Source organism: Pseudoliparis swirei, chromosome 2, assembly GCF_029220125.1.
Source record: "Pseudoliparis swirei isolate HS2019 ecotype Mariana Trench chromosome 2, NWPU_hadal_v1, whole genome shotgun sequence".
Classification (NCBI taxonomy): Eukaryota; Metazoa; Chordata; class Actinopteri; order Perciformes; family Liparidae; genus Pseudoliparis; species Pseudoliparis swirei.
Window position 1 is genome coordinate 7,722,337 of NC_079389.1, and position 23,425 is coordinate 7,745,761.

The 23,425-nt window shown below is 40.3% G+C and overlaps 2 protein-coding genes across 2 annotated transcripts; one reads left to right on the forward strand and one right to left on the reverse strand.

Annotated features, from left to right (window-relative positions):
- Positions 1-533: 533 nt before the first annotated feature.
- Positions 534-3,427, forward strand: cnmd (chondromodulin). Its single transcript, XM_056437699.1, has 7 exons — positions 534-605; positions 777-911; positions 1,350-1,490; positions 1,598-1,711; positions 1,897-2,050; positions 2,503-2,690; positions 3,200-3,427. The coding sequence occupies exons 1-7, from the start codon at positions 534-536 to the stop codon at positions 3,425-3,427; spliced, it is 1,032 nt and encodes a 343-aa protein (XP_056293674.1).
- A 7,089-nt stretch (positions 3,428-10,516) lies between these two features.
- Positions 10,517-17,118, reverse strand: LOC130204343 (endothelin receptor type B-like). Its single transcript, XM_056431001.1, has 7 exons — positions 16,717-17,118; positions 16,429-16,541; positions 16,074-16,278; positions 15,672-15,815; positions 11,677-11,798; positions 11,471-11,579; positions 10,517-10,675 (listed from the first exon to the last, which is right to left on the reverse strand). The coding sequence occupies exons 1-7, from the start codon at positions 17,116-17,118 to the stop codon at positions 10,517-10,519; spliced, it is 1,254 nt and encodes a 417-aa protein (XP_056286976.1).
- Between the last annotated feature and the right edge of the window lie 6,307 nt (positions 17,119-23,425).

The following is a 23,425-nucleotide window of genomic DNA, read 5'->3' on the forward strand; positions in this document are numbered from 1 at the left end:
CATTGTCAAATTAGAAAGTTAACAATTAACAAAGGTTATTTCTGTATGTGCCGCTAAATGTCTACAGCATTTTAAGTCAGTGCTATTTTCAGCATTTTTATACATGCATTTTAAACCAAAGAGGACTCACTTCAGCATACAGGTTTGACTACAAGGAGGTTAATCTGCTCATTCCACAACTGTAACCAGAGAAAAATGGGAGAAAATATGCACTATTTACATCAATGAGTATCATAATTGACAACCAACTATAAGAGGTGGGTGAATAAATAAAAGGCGTAAAGCATAACATACAAAAAAATGTTTTCCACCTTTTTACCAATCATTACATCACTGCCTGTGTGGAACCACAGGATGGCCACCTTGCTTGAGGCGAACTGGACCTACAGGTAACATTCAGACGAAAAATTTAGCTCAAAGAATTTATATCAACCGTGCGTCATTCACACTCAAATGTCAAAAGACTTCCTGGTGGATAACCTGAATCTCCAAAGAGAAGCAACAGCATCAGTGGAAGAATTATAGAGGACATCATGAGAGAGACGATGGACAAAATCCCAAATACCAATCATGGATCTGGCTGTTTTGAACATTGCCCGCCTCTGGTAAGATACAGACTTAAAACTTATTTGATTCGTCTTTTGAGACGTCCATGACTCAAACATAAACCTGCATATTTTCTGCATAAGTCTTAAAGATATCAGGAATCTTATCAGTTGTTGTTGGTAAATGTTTATAATGTCTTACTCCGTATCTTCTGGACAAATGTGAAGGAGCAAAGCAGCACGACGACTTCTCCTGCGGTCAGCCGCCTCCTGAGATTTGGAGCCGTCGCCCTCATTGTTGGAGCAGTGTTGATGTTGTGTGCATCGCTGGCTGCTCTCTACTTGTGGAAAGTCAGCGATAGCAATGTAAGTGTCCACTGAGGATAATACCAACGTTATTACAATGCCCCTAATATATATGAAAGGTGAATGAAAGGGTGCTTTGGGATGCTTTATAAATAATCATATTCATCACAATTCAGACTGTGAAATTGCATCTTTAATTATGTTACAGCATAAATTGTTCCAGTTACTCTGCTCCATCCTATACAATATAGTGTAATGTGTTTGTGTCCTGTTGAGCTCACCCGTAGGGCAACCATTCCCCTCAAGGTCCTGTGGTGCTTTGCTTTATTCTTAGTGTGCTTAAACAATTCACAGGATTTCTGTGAGCAACACCAATAATCACTGTGCAGAGGGATTGCACGAGCAGTAGGAAGCTTGTTTTTTCTGGATCACATTTCTATTGTGTTGCATGACTTGACTAATCCGTCATTTTTAACGTTCCACCTTGAATGCTGCCAGGTTTATAATGTCCGCTACAGTATGAACATCAATGGGGAGGTGAGGCAGGGCTCCGTGGAAATTGATTCAGACAACAACCTGAAGAGATTTAAAACTGGGAGTGGAGCTGAGGAAACTGTGGAGATTCACGACTTTCAAATTGTGAGTGAGTCCTTGTTCTCTCGTCCTGAGGTCGTGGGACTTAGTGTGTGCTTAGCGAAGTGGCAAAGCTGTAACTGTAAACATGGCATCTCTGTGATTTGGTTCAGGGAATCACCGGAATACGCTTCTATGGAGGAGAAAAGTGCTATATAAAATCCCAAATCAAAGCCAATCTTCCACACATAGGAGCTGTCAACAAAGAGTCGCTGATGTTTGACCTGGTATTTGGAAACAAATAAATGGCATGGTTGATAGCAACCATATCCTCATTTATTTATCTCATTCAAGGACATTCATATCATTGTGTAATTTTTTTAATTTTGATGCTATAGCATAATTTCATTTTGTGAAACTTTAATGCAAGTGGAGCCACATTGAATTGAATTGAACCTGTTCTTCTTTCCAGACTGATGAAGTAATTCCAGTGAGTTTTGATGAAGAGTTCCTCATGTGGGTTTCTGCTGAACAGCCGCTGAAGGACACCAGCTTTCTGAGCAACACAATTCTGGATCTTTGCGGGGATCTTCCCATTTACTGGCTGCGACCTATTTATTCTAAAGGTTGCCACGGTCTCTTCGTTCTTGATATAATGTTTTGCTTCACATCCAGCCCCATCCCACAGGGTCTATACAACTGGTCTGCTTCACACAGCATGGTCCATTCATTTTCAATTAGTATTGTACATTCTTTCATAGATTATTTAAAGCGTGCTTGTGATTGCCCTTATCGGCTGACACACTTGTAAAAATGCACAGCCTTATGTGAGAAGTTGGTGAAACAGTTGAACATCTTGAACATACTCTACATTTAGAGTCCACCAAAAAAGGCTCTAGTCCTGGATTAAAAAAGAATGATCTTGAAATATGCAAGACTGCTTGAAATCACTGCTGCTAATTCAATTATTCAGGACGTCTGAGACAGCCCCGGCTATGTATGATTGAGCTCTGAGGACATGTATGGCGTCTTGTGGATGTTGACCCAAAACTCTTGCCTCTGGTGGCTGCTGTAACAGATGGGGAGAGAAGAAAGAGAGACACACAGCGAGCCAAACGGCAGTTTAACATAGAGGAGATAGAGACATCTGCTGACGAGAGGAGCCCAGTGAGTCACACGGAAGATGACACCTCCAAAGTCATGGAAAAAGAGGAGGGGGCACACTCTGCTGCGGGGTCAGCATACAATCCTGAAAACCCCTATCATGTGAGTACTAACTTCATCAACAACACTGTTTATGATGAACAAGGCTCCAGAATTCGTGAATTTTTTATTAACTATCAAGAGGCATATACTGAGCCCTGAAGCAACCCTTAAAGTTACATTAGGAACTGAAGTTTCTCTGTGTTGTAAACACTTTCTCAGATAACTTCACAACAACATGCGTGAAATGCCCGCCTTGGTAAATTAGAAGTAAGATATGTACTAACGTCTGCCAGCTGATAGATTGCTGCGCCTATAGGTGTTATATCATTCATTGGCTATGATTAGAGATCATTGGGGTAACAGCTGCAATTGTTGATGAAATTTAAATTTTGAACTGAAGTGAAAATTCCTTTTAGTCATAAAAAATGTATGTGCCTAAAAGAACTGTAGCGACACGTCTCGGAGGATAAGAAGTTTTTGAAAAGATTTGAATTGCAAATGAGTACAGATACCCAAAAAAAGAGAAAGAGATTGCTCTTTACAAAGTTAACATTGCTTCAAAACTGCAGCGCAGTGGAGGGTCCAGAGAGGAAGGTGCCATGACCTTTGACAGCATGTTGGACCACCAGGGGATCTGCTGTGCAGAGTGCCAACGCCGCTACACTCACTGTCAGAGGATATGCGAGCCTCTGCGCGGACACTGGCCGTGGCCTTACAACTACAGAGGGTGCCGGGTGGCTTGCCGAGTCATTATGCCCTGTCGCTGGTGGGTGGCACGCATTTTAGGTCTAGTGTAAGAAAAAACGCCAAAGATGAGATAACATATCTTTTCTTTCTTCTGAAGACCCCCACGGTTCCTAAACGTTCAGCTTCTACGCATGAAGTTATTTATGTTCTGTGTTTTACTCTAAATATAGCCAGAAAGCTATGCTTGTTAGCATGTAATACAGATCATGATGATTAGTGTGATTATCTATACTATAATGCTGATGCAATGTCACATTTTCATCCAGAAAAAAATATTTTCATACAAACAGGTGCTTTTTTATTTGTCGGCTGCTTCTTGCCATACAGTAAAACTGGAACACACACATACCATATTCCTGTTAGCAACAAATTCACGAATGAGCACATCCATTTTTGTATCATATAATTCCAAAGCTTAATGTGCTGTACTGTGTTTAATGAAATGTACGGGACTGAATCCAAAGGCTCAGCGGATCATGCACCTTTTGTGACTGAGTAGGCTTCAATAAATTCTAATTACAGTATATGCTGGCTTTGATGTCGACATTTTTTTATGCTACATCTTGTTTCCATGGTTCCACTCGGTGCTTTTCTGATAAAACTGAAGCGACAGCAATGGTTGCCATAACTTCAATTCAAAGCTCAGAAATCAGTTTGAGGGCAATGCAATTTGTGCACACTGACATCTGCATTGATGTGAACTAATGTGAAATGAGTGTCACGGCAATGATGGAAAATATTTTCAGAAAAGTGACATTTTTATTAAATAAATAAATCCACCATTTTATTTATTTATTTTCGATGAAAAGAGAAGTGTGTGGATCCTAAGCTACCAAATAACATGATCACAGAGTCAGGCCTTTTTGTGCCTCGTGGTATAAGCTATTCTGAATACCTCAAAAATCAAAAGAAATCTGATTATGATCTTTCAAGCCATATGCCAACTTTCTAAATAATTGAAAGGAGCCACGTTGCGATCAAGACAATTTCAAAGAGGGTGATGCAGGCACATCAAATTACAACAGATGTGAAATTGCATCATTTCTGCCACTAAAGCTGCATTGAAACTCTGAAGCCGAGTGAGGAACAACACAAAGAGATGCTTGTCTCTTTGCTTGGAGATCGTTCCTGGTTTTATGGGGGTAGAGGTGCTTATCACATGTGCACCGCTGATAAGACGGCCTCTGTGATTCCGTAGGCGATATAATATTAATCCCTCTCCCACGTCTGCAGATGCACTTAAAAGAAGGTGACAAGCATGACATATCCAGGACCTCCTGATGGCTCGTGCTCTGGAGTGCAGACGCGAAAAGAGCCCCAAGTACCCTCAAGTGATGTAAATTTGCAGGGGGAGTCCAATTTCCATCACAGCGCTGTCACTGCCATGGTCATTAAACTAAATCATCCCGCTGTATGTCACACAGCTCTCATTTTAAAGTCCCCTCAATAATGGAGTTATACTTGGACTGAGGATTTCAGCACAACAGTGAATGTTTGACCTGACAGCAGCTGGGAGAGTCCCCTGCACATTATTTCATCTTTAGAAATCAAAGGCACACAATGCATATGGACGTATGAGATACCTTGAAGTTATTCATTTTAATTGAGAGACATTTCCATATCTTAGCTATACCAGCTGTGGTTCCACAGGACTAATATATAATCTCCGTAGTTAGTGAGTGCAGCTGAAATTCAAATATGATATGTTATATGTGCCTGTTGCTGTCGGCGGTTACCTTGGGTTTCACATGTTGATACAGCAGCACAACACAAAGAGCTCCGAGTCTAAGCTAGACAAAAGGAGATGAAAAAAAACACAAAGCAAGAAGAAGAAAAAACGTATAACCACAAGCAACAACTCAAAATGGCATTTAAATTAAGAAAAAAAAATACATAGCTCAGAACAACAGCAGTTTTGCTATCCTGAGGCCCTGTTTTAAAAAAAAAGAGTGTTTTCTTTTGCCGTTACTCTCGAAAGAAGAGCAATGTGCCCCATTGAGTAGAAAGGACGAATGTGTTGGAGAGCAGCGTCGGTGTCTGAGACAGCGGTGCCTTTTTGTTTGCCTCCCCTCTGGAGCCAAGCTTACCCTGGGAGCCCTGCAGCCAGGGAACAAACAGAGCTTTGTGAGCACTGACCCACTGTGCCCAGCAGCCAGACTGCAAGCCTCCACTCCTGTGCTAATAGGAAACCACAGAAGAAGAGTATGCAGCAGCAGAGGGAGGGGAGCTTTCTCACACCCACCTGTGCTTTCATCATCGCCCATCAAAACAGCCACAGCCAGGCAGCGGTCTGTGGTCCTCTGGTGGCCACTGAATCAAAAGTGTGTACACCAACATCCTCTTGGCACTAACACTCAGCACAATACATTCGGGATATCTCAGCTTGTGATTTATTTTGTGGCATAGATTTGTGATAATCAAGCCTATGCACTCACTCGAGCTGCCTATAAATATGTCAATAGCCTGTCATGAATGTGCCTGTGGTTGCCCAAGAGGCATTAGAAGTGCGAATAGAAGTGTGAAGTGAACCACTCTGATAAACGTGTCCTACATTTGATTGCATGTTTCCCATTACATCCAGAAATGAATGAAATAAACAGTAGTGACAGTCCATTTTGCACCTAAACCAGAACACAGAAACCCTTTTAGACTAGCTCATTAGGTTTTTCTGCAAGAAAGCCCCGCAAGACACTTATAGGTGCTGGCGTCGCGAAGAACCTGTAACCCGCAGTTTTGCACCAGCAATAACAACAAAGGCACTCAACATTTGTCTTTTTATTTCTCTCTCCTGAATGACCACAAATAACATGGCTGGACGAAAGAGCGAGATGGGATGGGGGGGTTAGTGGTACAAGGCTTTTTAATCCCACGGTTGAGTGACCACCTACAGCTCTGCCCAGTATTCTGACTCTGCCTGCAGGTTTCTCTGAAGTTGCATTGCCATTGGCTGGAGTGTTTCTCTCTCTCTCTCTCTCTCTCTCTCTCTCTCTCTCTCTCTCTCTCTCTCTCTCACACTTTCTTGTACCCTGCTATTTTTTATGCACGCCCCTAATGGCCATCAATTAAATGCCTGCTGGTATTGGCAGGAAGTTAAAACTCTAAATACTGTTTAAAGCTACCTGCATTCAGTAAAGTAAACAATACTTCCTATGTCATCAACCATTATAGCAATTCTCCCGGGTGACTTACTTACTCTGCACACACAGCAGGGATTGTTTTTGTGTATTGCACATGGTTGCATGGTGTCCCTGTTACACTCAAATAGAAAACCTGTAGTATGGTGTGAGTCAAAATTGGACACTGCTAAATTTGTACCATTGTTTTCCAAGGAACACGCTGTCCACGAGATGGCTGGTGTGGAGGAGGCATCCAACCTGCAGTGGATGGAGTTCCTCACATGAGCTGGGCAGTCTTCTTTACAACACAGCAGGCATATGATGTTTAATAACCAACCATGTAAATGATATACTTCCTCACCCATATCATGTTATTTTACCCTGATAGTAAAATTGTATTTGAAAAACAACGGCACGCCTAATCGGATCATTATTAAAAATGTTCTCTATCAAAATATGGCATTCGTCAAAGTCACCCTAGGATGTACCCAGGAACGTACCCGTCCTCTGGTGGGGTGCTTAAAAAGAGCTCTACATAGCTCAAAGCAGAATCAAATCAAGACTTCAGATTTACAAACTGTGGAAAAAAAAGCAGCTCCTGCACAAAGCAATGTCAAGTGACTTGCCACATGAAAGCAGAAGTTGTCCAAAGAGTTGTGGGAAGCACTGACAAAGTTTATGAGTATAAAGTAAATGTGTTTTTAATCTTCAGCAGCACATGCAACAATGAGGGAGCCTGAGCCCCACGATGTGCCACCCCGGGGGCAGGCTCTATACTTAAGGCTTACAACAGCCTCATTATCTCCCTCAACTCACATCAGATCCTAGCAGCAGTTTGTCACAAGCAGGCTCCTCTCTGCCAGTAGGCAGACCAATCCTCCTGCAACACTACTGTACATAATTGCCATATGGACAGCATTTTGAGCCAGACTGAAGACTAAAAAGCCCTCCAGGCAGATTCCCCAGATAACTAAATGAATATTGTATCTCATTTCCATCTAATTTGCACCACATTATTATACAGAACTGGAATGTTTTTAATTAATTGAAAGAACAGGTCAAACACAGGTTTACACTTTGATTTTCGGGAGCTGTTATTTTGATAATTTGCACAACTTTTTTCCCATGCCAAGCTTTTTAATCTCAGAGAATTTCCACATCTCTACATAGAAACGATATAATAAAACATACATCAAATTAATAACTATCAGGGCACATGAAATGCTTGTCTTGGTTGTGTGAGCAGTTCCAGTGAGAAGTCCTTTTACCTGCCACCCCACTGATTAATTAATTTCACACTGTTTAATTAAATCCACAGTCTGGGGAGTCTGGGCAGCACCGTGGGGAGCCCAATCTGAGCCTCGTGTGTACAGAGATTACTAAAGAAGGTCTCAGACACCCGCTCCCTCGCTGTTAACACTGACGTCACCCTTCTCTGGATACCGGCGCTTGATTGTGTCAGTGTCATTTGTGAGCTTTTGCTGCTGGAGACAGAGTAACACTCCACCATTCGTTAATTATCTGCTGGCATTTACATTAACTGAGGCGAATTGAGCATTTGACATCATTTGACACAGATTAGCATCTGACAGAAGCTTCGGATGAAGTGTGCTGCTGAACATGAACCTTGGATTTACATTAAGTGAGTTAGTTAGCAGTGTAAGTAAAAAGCAAAGCCATCTGAAATGCCATGCAAAATGAATATGAAAAAAGAAATCTAATAAACACAGAAAAAATAAATAGGAAAACCAAACAAGACAGATTCCAAAATGTGTTTGTACAATAATGAGGCCAGTATTTTATCATAACCTGTATGTTTATTGCTTTTTTATGATGTTTCTGTGATAAACTTTCTCTCCATTAGTGAAGGCTTGTAATATCTGGCCACAGGGACTAGAGTTTAAATTTAGCCTTAGCTAAAACTGACACATTGGGTTGATTACTGTGTACGACCCCTGTTCAAATAAATAAATGAAAATGAAATAACACATAAAGTACATGGACTAGGTTGTTATAGATAAAAAGCAGTGCAAATTGGCTTCCGTACAAATCAGCATATCCTGTTGTATCCAACAGTCAAAGCCTAAGAGACACGGAGACACTCTCTTATGTCAGAACAGAGAATGTAGCGCAGCAGGTAATATGTCTGTGTGGGCTGAGACTCATGCATGTCACTCTCTCTGTTCTCTTGAAACATATTGTTGGCATCTGTAACCACGAACACATTTTGAGTCAGATGGCTCAAAGGTAAAAATACTCAGACTGATGGCTAAATGTACAATATTGAGGACTATAGTATAAATGTAAATCTGAAAGGATTACATTGATTCTTGCAAATCTCTCATAATGACAAATATAAACCTGATTATCACTGCTGTATGCTCAATCTTGTGTTTGTATGTGGGGGGAAAGCAAAGATAATCGATTAGGTACATAAAGATGGCAACCTGCTGGCTTCAAGTGATGCGATGTGGAACCAGCAGTTCATGTGCTCCATATTTAATGTGCCGAGAGCTATCAGAGCAACAAACACAATGTACAAAGTCACAATCGTAACAAAGTTTCCATTCTTATATGCATGGTTTCATTTAAAATCTATACGGTATAATATGGTATACATTTTATTTCTTCATGATCATGCTACATGTGCTTAAAAACAATAACAAGTACCACAGGTTGAAAGTTAAATTTGGGCTACATACAGTACTTTACTGGAAAGTAGCTTTTGAAAATATCACAAGGCCTTGTTATGTTATTACGCATCTCTTTTACATGAACATCACAAACATCACACATATTCAAACACATTACGTGTCATTTAGCAGATGCTTTTATCCAAAGAGACTTACAAGAAGTGCATTCAACCAAGAGTACAAACTCAGAACAACAAGAATCCACAAAGTAACATTTCTTCAAGAAAGTCAAACCACAAAAGTACCATAAGTAACATAAGTAATAACATAAGTAATGCCAAAGTAATACCGTGAGTAAGTGATATTTAAGTGCCACTGAAGTGCTAATCAGTTTTTAAATCCAGATATAGTCGGAAAAGAATTTTATTCCAACAAACAACTGAATCCGTTTCAAACAGTTGAGTGTTGAGCTCTTTACTTAGACGAGACATACTTTTAATAGGCATTGCTGTGCAACGCATCCAGACATTTTTGCCGACTGATACGGCGTTGGTTGAAGAACAGCGCTCTATTTGCGCTTGCCTTGTCCTGTGACAGGAAGACCTATCAGGTGCTCATCTCTACCCCTCACCCCTCCCATCCCTCTCTCCTCCTGACCTCATTCTGTCATCTTCGTTTTCCTTCTTCCCCTCTCTCAGGTCTTTTATAAAGTGTCTCCATGCATTACACATTTAACAATGCATTAAAAATAGGCCACCATCAATCAGTCATTCAGTGGCGGGAGACAGAATCCACTTGTGGCAACAATAAAAAAATGATTTTCAAGGTTCGAGAAAGAAAGGAACGCGATAAACTCTTTTGTGTACGCGGTGGAAACTTAACCGAGATGAAGACGCACATGTGTGTGCTATAATAATACACAGAACCCCATGAAACCCACCGTAGTAATTTTGGATTCTCATTTGCTTGATACGGTACAATGTCTTAAGAGAATCCAGAAACAGAATGAAGAAAAAAAATACATATGCAAGCGGTAAGCCGTGACAGGATTTGTGTTGAAGGGTGCCAGGTTAGCGTCATGCCCAAAATAGTGATTTAAGAACCGTGATGCATGATACAAGATGGGTACTAGGTAAAGTCTGATGTAATGGTTGGACGTGAGTCAAGCCCGAGGGCCAAATAGTCTGACTCCAGGTTGCTCACACCAAAGCAGATGTTCACCTGACGACAGCGGAACAAAAGACAGTCCATGTTATTCATAAGGTATGTTACATTATCTGGAGGGCATGTCATGGTTGCTGAGCTACAGATAGAGCTGTTTGGTAGGCATATATATATACAGTATATATATATATACTGTATATATATAATATATAATCACTGTGTTTTGTTAACACAGTAAAGTGTTCTCAGGTAGAGGTGTGGAAGTCGGCTCGTGAGCTTTGATGTTGCAGCTCTGCTCTGAGGCTTGATCCTGCATTCTGGACTTCAAAACAGACTCCTCACGGGAAACCGCTTGGGGAGGTAGACACCAACTGCACAGACATGCCTGGAGGAACACACACACAGAGATGTGTTCAGCGAACAACACATATTTACCAGCAGCATTACGTGGAGATAATGTTACAAATTACAAAGTGTATCTGTGAGTGTGTGTAGTGTTTACGGGATAATCGGAGTAGAATGCAGTTTGGCCAATTAACTGCAAAAACATACAAATAGGCCCTATTTGTATGTTTTTTAATGATAGACCAAGAAGCCTTGATACTTTGGTACAGGGAAAGCATAAAAGAAAGCCGGGTCTTTTTGCATGTAAAAGCAATCTCAAGTTGGATTATTTTATAATGAAAGATCATGAGCTATATTAAAAGGACAAGCCAGAAATAAAAATAGGGATATAAAAACTATTTTTGCAGGGGAAGAATTGTCCTTGTTTGTCCACAGTGTGCACAAACACAAAGACGAAACCAATTAAAGTACGTTGTAGGCATGTGCTTCTGAGCTCGAAATACAATAAAGTATTTTAAAGAAATCTTCTTTTTTTTAAATTGCCTTCAAGTCATGTTTTCCTCTTCCTCAAAACAAATCACTCTGATTCAGTGACAAACTGTCTGGTAGCTTGCCACATGTCTGTTTTTCTTCTGACAAGGTTTTTGCAGAGCATTTTCACTTATTACACCCTTGGGTGTTTGCTGCAGTGTGGTCCTTTTGTAGACATGACTCCATATGTCCCTGATGACACATATGATAGCTCATCCAATGTTAATCACAATGTTTTCACCCCCACCAGACAGGCGAGTAGCATCCTACATAGAAACCAAATGGCCATGACAGTATAACTTACCTTGAAACATTGTTTAAATCTCTTGCTGACTGTGTACAATGCAATAGGGTTGATGCACGAGTTGAGTGATGCCATATTAATGCCAAAATAGTCCATCACAAGAAAGACACTGAAAAGGGAGGGTGAACATGTGATACTCATCAGACAAAAGAGTACCATGTAAAGAACAATGGAAAATGTATCTAATTCAGGTACATAATGCTCACCTTAGTAGCTGACACCTTTTAGGATCTTTCTCATCATACATGGTTGATTTCAAGATTCTGCTGAGATATAGGGGTAACCAACAAAGTGCAAAGACAATCACCAGGCAGAAGACCGCTCGATGGTGTTTTGAGCCCTCAAACTCTGATCCAATCAATGCTGACCCCCCCGATATTCCAAAATCCATTTCAAATCCACTTTTTTGGGCGTGCATTTTCTTCCAGCGCACCATTTGAGCCAAACCCACTTGGGGGCGCATTTGTTTGGTTCAAAACAATCAAAATTCAAAGTAGCTATTTTTTTTTTGGCTAATTGTGGTAATGTTATTTCAACCTGCTAGCTAGCAGATAGATGAATCTGGTTAAAACATTAGGTAACAAAGTAGGATTAATTACAGCAGATAAATCGCTGTATTTGAGTCAGGTTAACTCACAGGCATCCAGTTGGTTTTAGATACCTGTAAGGCATCTAGACGGACATTAAGAGGGGCTGACTCCCAGGCTGCTTCCTAACACTGGTTAGCTCTCAGGCAGCCAATTAGCTTTGGATGCCTGTGAGGCACCTGACGTTGAGACTGGTTGACTGTAGACTGATATCCCTTAGTTAAATTGTCCTCATGCCTCCTCATACAGATAGGCCTATTGAATAAATCTGCCAGATTATTCTTAACATTGCATATGCCTAACATTATGTGATAATACTAATCACACTCATATTGCCTTTCTCTTTCAGTTCATGAAGAAATGGGAAGGGTAAGGTTCAACCTAGACCTACTTTAATGACTAAAAAAGTCTCTTTCACACACTGACATTTAACAATGACTTCAATAATTAAAATACTTATTAGTTCCTTGCAATGTCTTTATACAGTAGGGGAAGGCCCTGCAGGTGTCAAAAGGTGGTAAGTTATTCTTTATCTTGCCATCTGGACTCGAGTACTACAACACTAGTTCATCTCCTCATATAGCAAATTTGGTTACTTCTTGTTACTTTATAGGACCATCTGCAAAGATCGCAATTTTCCACCAGTCACCACTGGTTGGTGGAGCAGCCCCAACCCCATCTAGCCCTGCTGCTCCATCCACCCTTCCTGCCCCATCCGGCCCTGCTGCTCCACCAAGCCCTACTGCCCCATCCCAGCCGGCATTTCAGAATGTCCACAGCCTTTTGAGGACATGCTCAGGGCATCGGAGCAAAAGGTGAAGTGCACAGCTAGGCATAGGTTTCTTCAAGACAGGTTTATATTTTTAGTGGTAGTGTGGTAGTAACAGTGCTGAGACCATTTGTGATGGGATCTGGGAAAACCAGTCACATGGTGAAATTTGACCTTTTGGAAGCTGACTTCAAGCTTGTTTCAAATATGTTTTCATTATTTGTCTGTTTCAAATGTTATGATTGCCCAAAGTCAGCTGATCAGTTAGATTTCATGGAATAGAATTTTGACAAAAACAACTTTAAAGAGAGGGGTTCTAAATAGACTGGCTGGTTGAATAAAGCACATTTTAACACATTCAATTAATGAAAAACAAGTAGATATGTTTAGGGATGATAGACATGTTATAGAATAATAATTGAATCAAAACCCAATTTCACCAAAATACTGAGTTTCGACCTACTAGTATTTTCACTCTAATCTCAAAAATGTCCCTTTTCACCATGTGACTGGTTTCCAGAGCCCATCACAGTTTTGGGTTATAGGAACATCTGTTGGGATGGCAGTAAAGACAGAAGGGCTATGTACAGACATTACATGTGTACAATACTGTACTGTATGTAAAGAAGATGAAATCTAATGTTGTTACGAATAATATTGTTGAAACATTGAAACCTTCTTTGAGTGTGACTCAGAAATTATTTTTACAAAGATACCAGATAACGGTGGAGGAGATCAGGAGGAGGACTGCTCCACCTGATTGCAAACTATTCAAAGACAGACCACAACAAGCGGCAGATACAAACTGTCCATCTAGTCTTTCCCCAGTTTTCCGACCTGTCCCACACTGCCCCAATAAAATATTTAGATAATATTTATAGTGTATTAAATTCTGCCATCCTTAGTGCTTAGTAAACTAAGCTGTTTTGAAATTTTGTTTTACCATTTTACTGTGTGTATGAGGGTTGTATTTGGCCTTTATTTTCAATAAAGAATATGTCACACCATCAGTCATGTCTCTCCTCCATCATGTGTGTGTCCTCTGACGATACATTTGTAAAAAATAATTAATGTAAGTTGGGGTTTCATTAACTTGTAACACTCTACTGGAATAAACCCTTATGTGAAGCTGTAGAAATTAGTGTTGACATATTGTGTTACCATGACTATTTGCCTTAATCCACATGCCTAACATGTCGGATCTGTAATTTACACCATGCGATTTCAGGCCCAGCTAGCTAAATTATCAGACTAGTTAAATCAAGATGCCAAGTTCAATACACTTCCAATTCACGACACATACACAGTGATGTAGAACATGAAGATATTTAATTAATGAACACAACAAACAACAAATTGCTAATTGTTAATATTTTCAATGTGTGTCACCACACATTTTAAAAATATCCACCACCACCTCTACCATTCCTGACCCCAAGGTGTGCGTGAGGAGGTCAAATTGCTCATTTGACCTCACCTGGTTGGCGTGCTGGAGCTGTTGTCTGGAGGAAAAGATAAAACATAAATTCAGGATAAATAATGTCTATTAAACCTGTCAGAGCCCAGATATAGGATGTGGAATATTGCAAATTACTTGAACTCCGTGGCTCTCCTGTGGCCACAGTGGGGTCTGATGCCGGCAGCATGGCCACTTCTTTAAATTCGATGCTCCTGGCAGCCAGAGCACCGACGGAGGAGCACAGGTCCTTGGCTAACAAAAATGGGAAAGACATATCATGACACAAACACAGTATTAAATTCAGATTTGATGCACATACCAATGTGACAATGAAACACTTATTGACACTGGGGTGTAATAGTTTGGAGCTGGCTTTCTGAAGTTCTTTATTGATATAAAGTAGTCTTTAAAGTCTTTAAAGTAGTTATTTATTGATATAAAGTAGTCAACACTACCTATGATGCCTCAGAGTTATCCAAAAACTGGTGGCTGCCTCAGAGGTATCCTTATTCCAAAGCAGCCTGGAAGTCAACCAGTCTCAACATCAAGTGCCTCACAGGCATCCAAAGCTAATTGGCTGCCTGAGAGCTAACCAGTGTTAGGAAGCAGCCTGGGAGTCAGCCCCTCTTAATGTCCGTCTAGATGCCTTACAGGTATCTAAAACCAACTGGATGCCTGTGAGTTAACCTGTATACCAACGACTAGGCAGCCTGGCAGTCAACACTACCTATGATGCCTCAGAGTTATCCAAAGACTGGTGGCTGCCTCAGAGGTATCCTTATTCCAAAGCAGCCTGGAAGTCAACCAGTCTCAACGTCAAGTGCCTCACAGGCATCATTTGAAAGATAACCACTAACCATTAACAATCACTCAAATACAGTGATTAATCTGCAGTAATTAATCTTACTTTGTTACCTAATGTTTTAACCAGATTTAGCTCGCTAGCAGGTAGAAATGACATTACCACAGCTAAGATTAGCATCATCTATCTGCTAGCTAGCAGGTTGAAATAACATTACCACATTAAAAATAGCTACGTACCTTTGAAATTGTTGAACCAAGTGGGTTAAATGCGCCCAAATGCGCTCCAAGTGGGTTTGGCTCCAAATGCGTTTGAATATGCAATGCGCAAAGTGGATTTGAATATGCGCTCCGCTCCAAGGGGGGGTAGCGCATTGATTGGATCAGAGTTTTGGGGCGGGAGCGCCTTCCAGGCAGCGCTGCCTGGAAGGCGCCGGTGAGGGCTCAAAACACCATCGAGCCAGAAGACCGTTTTTGCGACTTCTCGTCCCTAAAAAAGGAAAATATTATCATTTCGGTGGATGTTGTGCAAAAATATGAGTGATTTGCAATGGGAAAAAGTTGCAAAATATGCTCAAAAGTAATAACCTGCTTGGTGCTTTTGCTCAATGTGTTATCAGTAATCCTCAGCATTTTCCTGATCATGAGTGTATAGAAGACGGCAGTCCAGGCCAGTGGCATGCAAAAATAGAAGCCAAACAGCCACCAGTCCTTTACTGATTTATACAACTGTTGATTAAACATGACAGTCAGTCAGCGCTATACAGATGACATGATGCTCCGTTGTTGCTATATCACAGTATGTATAAAGAGGGAGGTTTACAAGGATATCTACAAGAATATGTGGGCATATATTGGATAAAGTTATGAGAAGTCATATTAGAGCCATTGTTCGTGTCGCTATATACTGGAAAGGAAAAGACCCATCAAACACATGCTGATCTGTTGGTTTTATCCTGTTGCGTTGGATGGAGAGTATTTCATTACCTGCATGAACGTGGTGGTTTGTATGGGATGTAGCATACATATTCTCAGATGCTTGTCTTTATAGTTCATTGTTATCATATCGAAGCCGACAACTTCAGGCAAAGCCAGCAGGATAGAAATAACCCATATCAGAGATATTTCTATTGCTGTCCACACTGGAACCCTGATGCCTTTGATTCGATTCCAGGATGCTATAGCTCGGTATCTGCAAAATCAATGGGAAAACATTATGACTTGGGGGATTTTTTTGGTCTGGAACAATAACATATTTTTTCAGTTAAAGTAGATGTCAAGGGCTTATGCTAAAGAAATATGTCTGCTTGATAAAATACAGATAGTGGCCAGCCAACACTACCTGTCAACACTCAAAGCACATAAGCTCAACACCGTAATTCCAACAGAGGTTTTCTGTATGAAAGGGACAAGTTTGCACAGCAACAACCCAAATGGCCAATCTTCTGCCATGAGCTGTAGAAAAAAGAGAAACAAGACAATTTTCAGTGGGGGGGAAAAAACAGCCTCACAATCAATTCAAGGTGAGATTGAAGTTTTGAAATAGATAAAGAGAGCAGAGGACAGGATGAGGTGCAACATTGTTTTCTCGATGTAATTGTGAGACAGCGCAAGGTTAACAGAAACTCACCCTGTATGCGTTGATTGGAATGTCGATCACAATGTGGATCAGATCCCCCAAAGCAAGACTCGCAATCAGAATGTTTGGTCCACTTCTCATGCGTTTGTTCACATATATGATCTTCAGTAAGGCTGCATTTCCCATTATTCCAACAACAAAAACGACAACAGAGACCACAGTATGGACATATTTGAAGGCGTCTCTGGTTCCAGTGGACTCCGAGCACATGGGAAGGTTAGGTGTTTGAGGTGGGTGAATTGAGCGGTTGGCTTTCTGTTTTGCCGGTATTAAGAGACCTGGGGATGCAGTTTCAGTGAGTTTAAATACAGAGAAAGGTTCTGAATGCTGATCACCGGCCTCTCCTCCTCTGAGAATATTTGCCAAACAAAACATGAGAGCAACGGTCCACATTGTTGATGAATTCCTCAAAAGGCCCTGGAGTGAAAATGAGAGTGAAAATAATTAGCACAGCATCTCAGCCTTGATATTTGTATCAAAGTATTCAGCTGAGGTAAAGGACTAATTTAATTTATCAATTTAAAAAAAACGTAGCACTGACTTAAGGTACATTACATTATGCCAGCTTACCTTTAGATGAAAACATACAAACTGTAAGAAATGAGTCTCTGTAACACGTAGAAAGTAGGCTGTATGTCCAACACAAAGACTGGTATTCTACTTTGTTGGAGATGTTAACACCCAGCAGAGGGAAACCAGGGTTTTATAGACTACGGTATTGTTGTCAGCATTAGTCATCAATCTGTCAGTGGTGACTGTAATAATATACTTTGTAGCATCATCCTCAATGAAAGGATGACTGTCATGCATAGGGTGTAATCACAGAGTGAGATCATTTTATAGGCTTTCGTAGGTATATTATGTTACAGTTGTTCACACTCTTATCAATAACAAGTTAGCTGCAGCTAGTTTAACATAACACATCCAAATCTAATTCTAAATAGAAAATGTAGCAAAATCAAAAATGTCTATTTTAGTAAAGAGATGATTTTATTTAGCTTGAGGCCACACAGTCTCTATCAATAATCTTAGAAGTCATCATTACTGGATGTAATGGGAACATGAAAAAGGTATTTTGCTAGATGACGTTTTGGATGTACATGAGTTTGATGCAAAACTACTTCCAGTCAAATGCACTTGAACAATAACAAAAATGATACAAATGGAGCTGCGCTAAATTCAGAGTGTCCCCTCGAGATTTAGCTTCAGATGACATATCACGTTTTTTAAAACACGAGTCAGCCTCCATCCTTCCACCGAGATACTGCTGCTGCATCTCCTGAGAGTCCTAGAGAAGGTGACTTCTCCCCTTGACAGCCTTATGACAACCTGAGGAGCCTGGAGGAGCAGGAGACATGTGACGACCGGAAAGGTATCCTTGTTAACATCATAACCGACAACTACTCCAGCTCTCTTTTGAACATTCAGATCTGCACGCCGCTGGCGGCAAATGACCTTGGAAAACTTTGTGCTGAAAAGAACAATGATTAAGTAAGGTGAGATTGTGGACTAGGATGTTAAAAAGTATGACAACTGTGAACAGCCAGGCTGTCTATTTACTCTACATTAGGACACCTGTTATGCCCCTATAGGCCATTGGAGGGAACCCAGATTGGAATTTATAATTGCATGACTGAACATTCGTTGAACATAACAATAATACAATCTCAGTGTCTTCTTCAGTGAAAATATCATTGGCCTGCAGTGTTACACCTTAATCTTCTATAGTATTTTGTTTTGAACTGCAGTAACATTGTTTAGAAATCAATCTGTGATGCTTCATCATTGGTCCACGGTGTTCTTTGATGGTTATATGTTGCCGGTCCGGCTAATCAAACTGGTAAAAAAAAGCTTTTAAATCTGCAGGAGAGAAAAAAGGACAAAAGAATACTCTGCCAGTGCGATGTGATTCATGTGTAGTGCTCCCTAAAACCACCATTACTGCAGGGGCATTGTTGAAGTGAATCCAGTTGCTCTTGAATATAGAAGGTTGAGTCACCCTCTGATGGATAAAGGTGGTCAAAAACGTGAATGTCACAGAATCTTGAGAGGCATAAGTGGAACGAAAATAAATGTTCCCCATTTTATTAGCTCAGCAGGCAGCTGGTTTCTACAAAACCACTGTAGCTCTACCTAGCTTGCAACAAACACCAGACTTTAAGTTAATGACAGACTACTGTAGCTGGAAAAGAAAGTAAGCTGATAATACAAGAAGATATGTCCTTAAGAGTTGACAAAGAACCAAACAGAGCAGAAAGGAGAGTTTGTATTGGACTTACATTCCTCAGGTGGCTCGACATATCGCTTCATATGACTCAAATTGTTGCTACTGTTGCTCCATGTCTGCTGAATTCTTAAAGAAGAGACTCTCAGAACCACTTCATGAGATGCCAGCTGTGTCTCTGCAGCTTGTTTAGCACACAACTCTATTACTGTAGCTGAAAGATGAGTGTTGAGTATTTCGAGTAAAGCATTGCTATTGTCTCTGTTCTTTTGGGTAGACCCGTCTCACCAAAGTTCATGGAGGTACTTGCACTGGATGGTAGATTCATTACTTTGGTTAGCGCTCAGAGCCAGACAGATTGGGAGTGGGTGGAGCAGAGAATCTCTTTCAGCTGTCAAGGTAAGCCATGTCATCAGTTTGGGTGCAAATGGGTCACCTTGTTCGTGCACCCTCTTGCATCTCATGACTGAGACATATGTCAAGTTCCCAATTATTTCTCTCTTGTGCAGTTCAAAAGGAAATTGAAGAGCCCCAGTTGATGTAGGCAGAGGTGGTGAGAATAGCCACGATAGCAAAGGAGGAAACCTGCTCATGAAGTGTGTCTTATCCATATGTCAAGTGATGGTAATTTTGTTAACACAAACGTGGTGGAAAAAAGTAATTTACTGTAGCCTACTGTTGAACTATTGTACTTGTTTAGATTATTGTACTTTATGTGAGTCCTAATTCAATAGTATGTTACTTTATACTACGATACATTTCAGAGGCAAATATTGATATGGCTACGACATTTCTCTCATAAGTTTAGTCTTGGGTTACCATTCCAATTATTTAAGAAAATATAATCAATAAATAAATGATGTAATATTACAGAATAATGTAACATATGTATAATGTATTATAATGAACGAGCTAAATTACTTAAAATCCATTCTAAAGATTTAGAATGTGTTGAGCTGAAAGAGGCTATGCGGTTGACAAACACCACACTGGAGGCAGAAGTCACTGCCACAAACATTCAACATTTAGCATGTAAGCTAGACACAGAATGCTAGTGAAGCAACATCCTGGGTATATTTGATATGGGTCACTTAGTGTGACGGATGCGTGCTGCGTAAAATCTGAACATTATTAGAATATGTTGAAGTACCAAACTGCCATACTATAATCCATAATGACAATATTTTTACAGATGTTTAAACATTGGCCTCCACGGAAAAACAACTTTGTTTGAGTAACAATAGTAAATGTGTTACTTCCACCCTTTCTTTTCAAATCAGATTACCTCGGTCACCACCGACAAAGGAATTACAATATGAGCAATGTACAGATTTTGAAGCCCTCTAAAACCAATTTGCAAGGATCCCTTTATGCATACAGGATATATGTAGCATATACCAATGTTCTGTGCACATCTTGGTTTTCTGTATTCACATCCAGAACCAGAAGATGAAATGATGCCAAATGTGGGGCATTATTACCTTGTGTGTGTCCACCTCATCTTACTGCATACAAGCCAGAGCCAAAACAAACGCCTCATATTGAAAAGGTGTCGACTAAGTCCTGTCTAATGTTGCCCAAAGTGCTTGGGAATGACAGTAAAAGCCGTTTTCATTGTCCCACTGTTTTATAGGGACTGGAGGCTATAATACCAGAGGTGGAGGGGTGATTGTGTCTATTTTCTTTTGGCTGCCCTGTAGGTTCCAGAGGTTGAATTGAAACAGGATGTGCTCAGGATGAGGTCACTTTGACTATTGCTTGCAGCTCCTTCATCCAAGATAAACGGTTGGGAAATGAAACTGACTTTGAGGGGGTTAATGTAGCTTGTTTACCTCCAAAAAAGAAATTGAAAAAATAAAATCATGAGAAATAATGACTGTTCAGCTAACATTGACAACATTAATTCCATTTGTGGTGGGAAAGGGATCATAGGGGAGGAGCAGTGAAATGAAAAGAAATGTGTATTTTTGTAAATGTTCTTTTATTCAGCTCTTTTGTTGTGAGAAATCTCAACAAATGATGGAGCTTATAATGAGAGAGAGAGAGAAAGAAAGAATTGGCACAGAAAAGTCAGATAGGAAGATTGATGTGATCCTACAGGCCTCGTCATGAGTGAGGAGGAAATGGAAGCTTCTAAAGCGCAGGCAAAGGTGAGGTGAGAACATTCATGCCTGGATCCCCTCTGCACTCATTTTATAAATTGGTAAGATTGAGTGGAAGACTGGCAAGGACATACAATTGCACTGTATGTTTATATAGATTGTACTAGATGGTACGCCATTAAAGAGCGGCATCTCTTTGTGTTGCAGTAGCATGCAATTAGCTGGTGTCTGAATTTGATTGTTATGCCCTTCAGGCTTTGGCATTGTATTGTACATTGCGCCTACTTCTGCAGAACATAATTTAAATGGAGGTTGTGACTTTTGTAACTCAAGAGTAAGTATGCAACCTGGGGTCCTTGTTAAATGAAGAAATACAATCTGCGGTATTTCATGTTTGTCACTGATAAAATATGTATTATCCTTTTATTGCTAAGGTCATAATGAGCTCTGACATAAAATGATCTACAGCCTGTCAAAAGAGATTACCACTATTAATGATGGTATAAAAAATATCACTGACTTGTTTACAGTTGGTGAACGTTTCACATCCTTTTAAGAAGTGGACAAAGTGGAAGATCAAGGACTTGGTCTCAGTATTTAAAGAGAGGGTACACATTTGTTCCTTTTGATAAAAGATGTGCACAGAGTTAATGAGCCTTCATAGACAATGTCATCCTTCTGGGAAAGCAGCCATTAAAATATCCTATGCAGAAGCTTCTAACTTCACTTTCATCATCTTGGAGGACAAGGACGTTGCTCCCAGCATCAAAGGCATTTTCACAAATAAAGGCCACGCCACATGCTATCATCCCAGTGGAACGATGTGGTCATTAGTACTCCATAATAACTGCTATTATGATCATTTAAACAAAGTTCTTTCTGAAATAAGGCATTAACTAAATGGCTCCACATTTTGGGAAATGTGCGTAATTGCTTTGAGGCATGGAGGATGATGAGAAGAGTTTAAAACTCTCTTTCCTGCATAGAAGCTCAGCTGTTTAGCCTAGCTTAGCATACAGACTAGACACAAGGGTACAACATGTGTCTGAACGTAGCAAAAGTTGCCGACTTCAATAGTTATATATTGTTTTTGTGGTCTATACAATAAACTAAGTGTAGAAATGCCACGTTGCAAAGGTTTGTGGATCAGACTATTTCTTGCAGCAGTTGTCATGTTCAGAAGAGAATCCTCGAAGTTAATGGTCTCAAATTGCCAATTCTTCGATTTTTTATTGTGTGGATTTATCAAACAAGGTATATTGTGTTACCGATGAGCTTAATAGCCGCTTTAGAGCGAGTTTCCCTTGTTTTCAGTTTTTATGTTAGCTAACTGGCTGCTGGCTGCATAGTCTAACAGACAGAATGAAGGCTGATCTCAGTGTTAAAAAACAAATTGCTCTCACATTGCAGGGCTCCATTGTCCACTAGTTTATTACAACTTTGGAGCTAGCTAATAGTGCATGCTAATTATTTGTTTATTAAATTATCTGCCCACATTTGGCTCAGCACACTTTAGATGTGCGTGCCTCCTAACGGTGGTGTCGATGTTCTCATCCAACTCTCCATCAGAAAGTGAATAGGCCTATGCATATTTCCCAAAATGTCAAACTAGTCCTTTAATTCAATCAGTTAATTATGTATCAAATATAAGTGTCTACGCCAATTCTAAACTGAATCGTATCTTAGACGCAAACTATCTCAAATCTTTAAGTGTTCTTAAATTACTTTTTGACCGGAGATGCTACAGTTATGTTGCTTTTCTCTGTGGTGTGTCTGAAGGTTGAATCTGACCCCTGTTGGAGGTCTCCGCTTCAGGCAGACAGGAACTTTGTGCAGCCGCTGGGATTGGTTATATCGATATGACCCGCACGTGCGTAACCTTCCCCTCCAGCCTCTTACCTTTGCCCTGGGCCCACACATGAGCGCGTGCATTCACTCACTTACGGTAGGTGTTGATCAATGGTATTGATAAATGCACTGTGTTTTTCTTTGTCTTACACCATATGAGCCTCCATGCCAAACGCTATGCAGCAATAAACAGCAGTCATTATTGACTGCAATAAGTGTAGAGATGTATTTATGTTTTGACAGGGGGAGCTCTCGGTACTTCTTCTTTTAATTTAGCTCATTTATCCAGAGAACCATGACAAGCCGGGGCAAGACGTTCTGAAGAGATATATCCAAATATAGAGCTTAGAGATTCACTCTCTGCTTGGCCAGATGCAGACCTGCATATCCACTCTTCAAGCCTGAGTAACGTTAAACCACATTACTGTTTCATTGCCCAGACAAATGGAAAAGGAGAAGTCATCCGAAAAGATAAAGGCCATGTAAATTAAGAAAGGAGTAAAGAATTGTCAAAAGCTGATCTCAT

What these genes read in the sequence shown, in the direction of transcription:
- cnmd (XM_056437699.1), top strand. Translation starts at nt 534, where the DNA reads ATGAGAGAGACGATGGACAAAATCCCAAATACCAATCATGGATCTGGC. An exon ending in TTGAACATTGCCCGCCTCTG is followed by an intron (nt 606 to 776) that starts GTAAGATACAGA and finishes AATGTGAAGGAG; the next exon opens with CAAAGCAGCACGACGACTTC. An exon ending in AGTCGCTGATGTTTGACCTG is followed by an intron (nt 1,712 to 1,896) that starts GTATTTGGAAAC and finishes TCTTCTTTCCAG; the next exon opens with ACTGATGAAGTAATTCCAGT.
- LOC130204343 (XM_056431001.1), bottom strand. Translation starts at nt 17,118, where the DNA reads ATGTGGACCGTTGCTCTCATGTTTTGTTTGGCAAATATTCTCAGAGGA. An exon ending in TTCCAATCAACGCATACAGG is followed by an intron (nt 16,542 to 16,716) that starts GTGAGTTTCTGT and finishes TTTTTTCTACAG; the next exon opens with CTCATGGCAGAAGATTGGCC. An exon ending in AAAAGGTGTCAGCTACTAAG is followed by an intron (nt 11,580 to 11,676) that starts GTGAGCATTATG and finishes CTCCCTTTTCAG; the next exon opens with TGTCTTTCTTGTGATGGACT.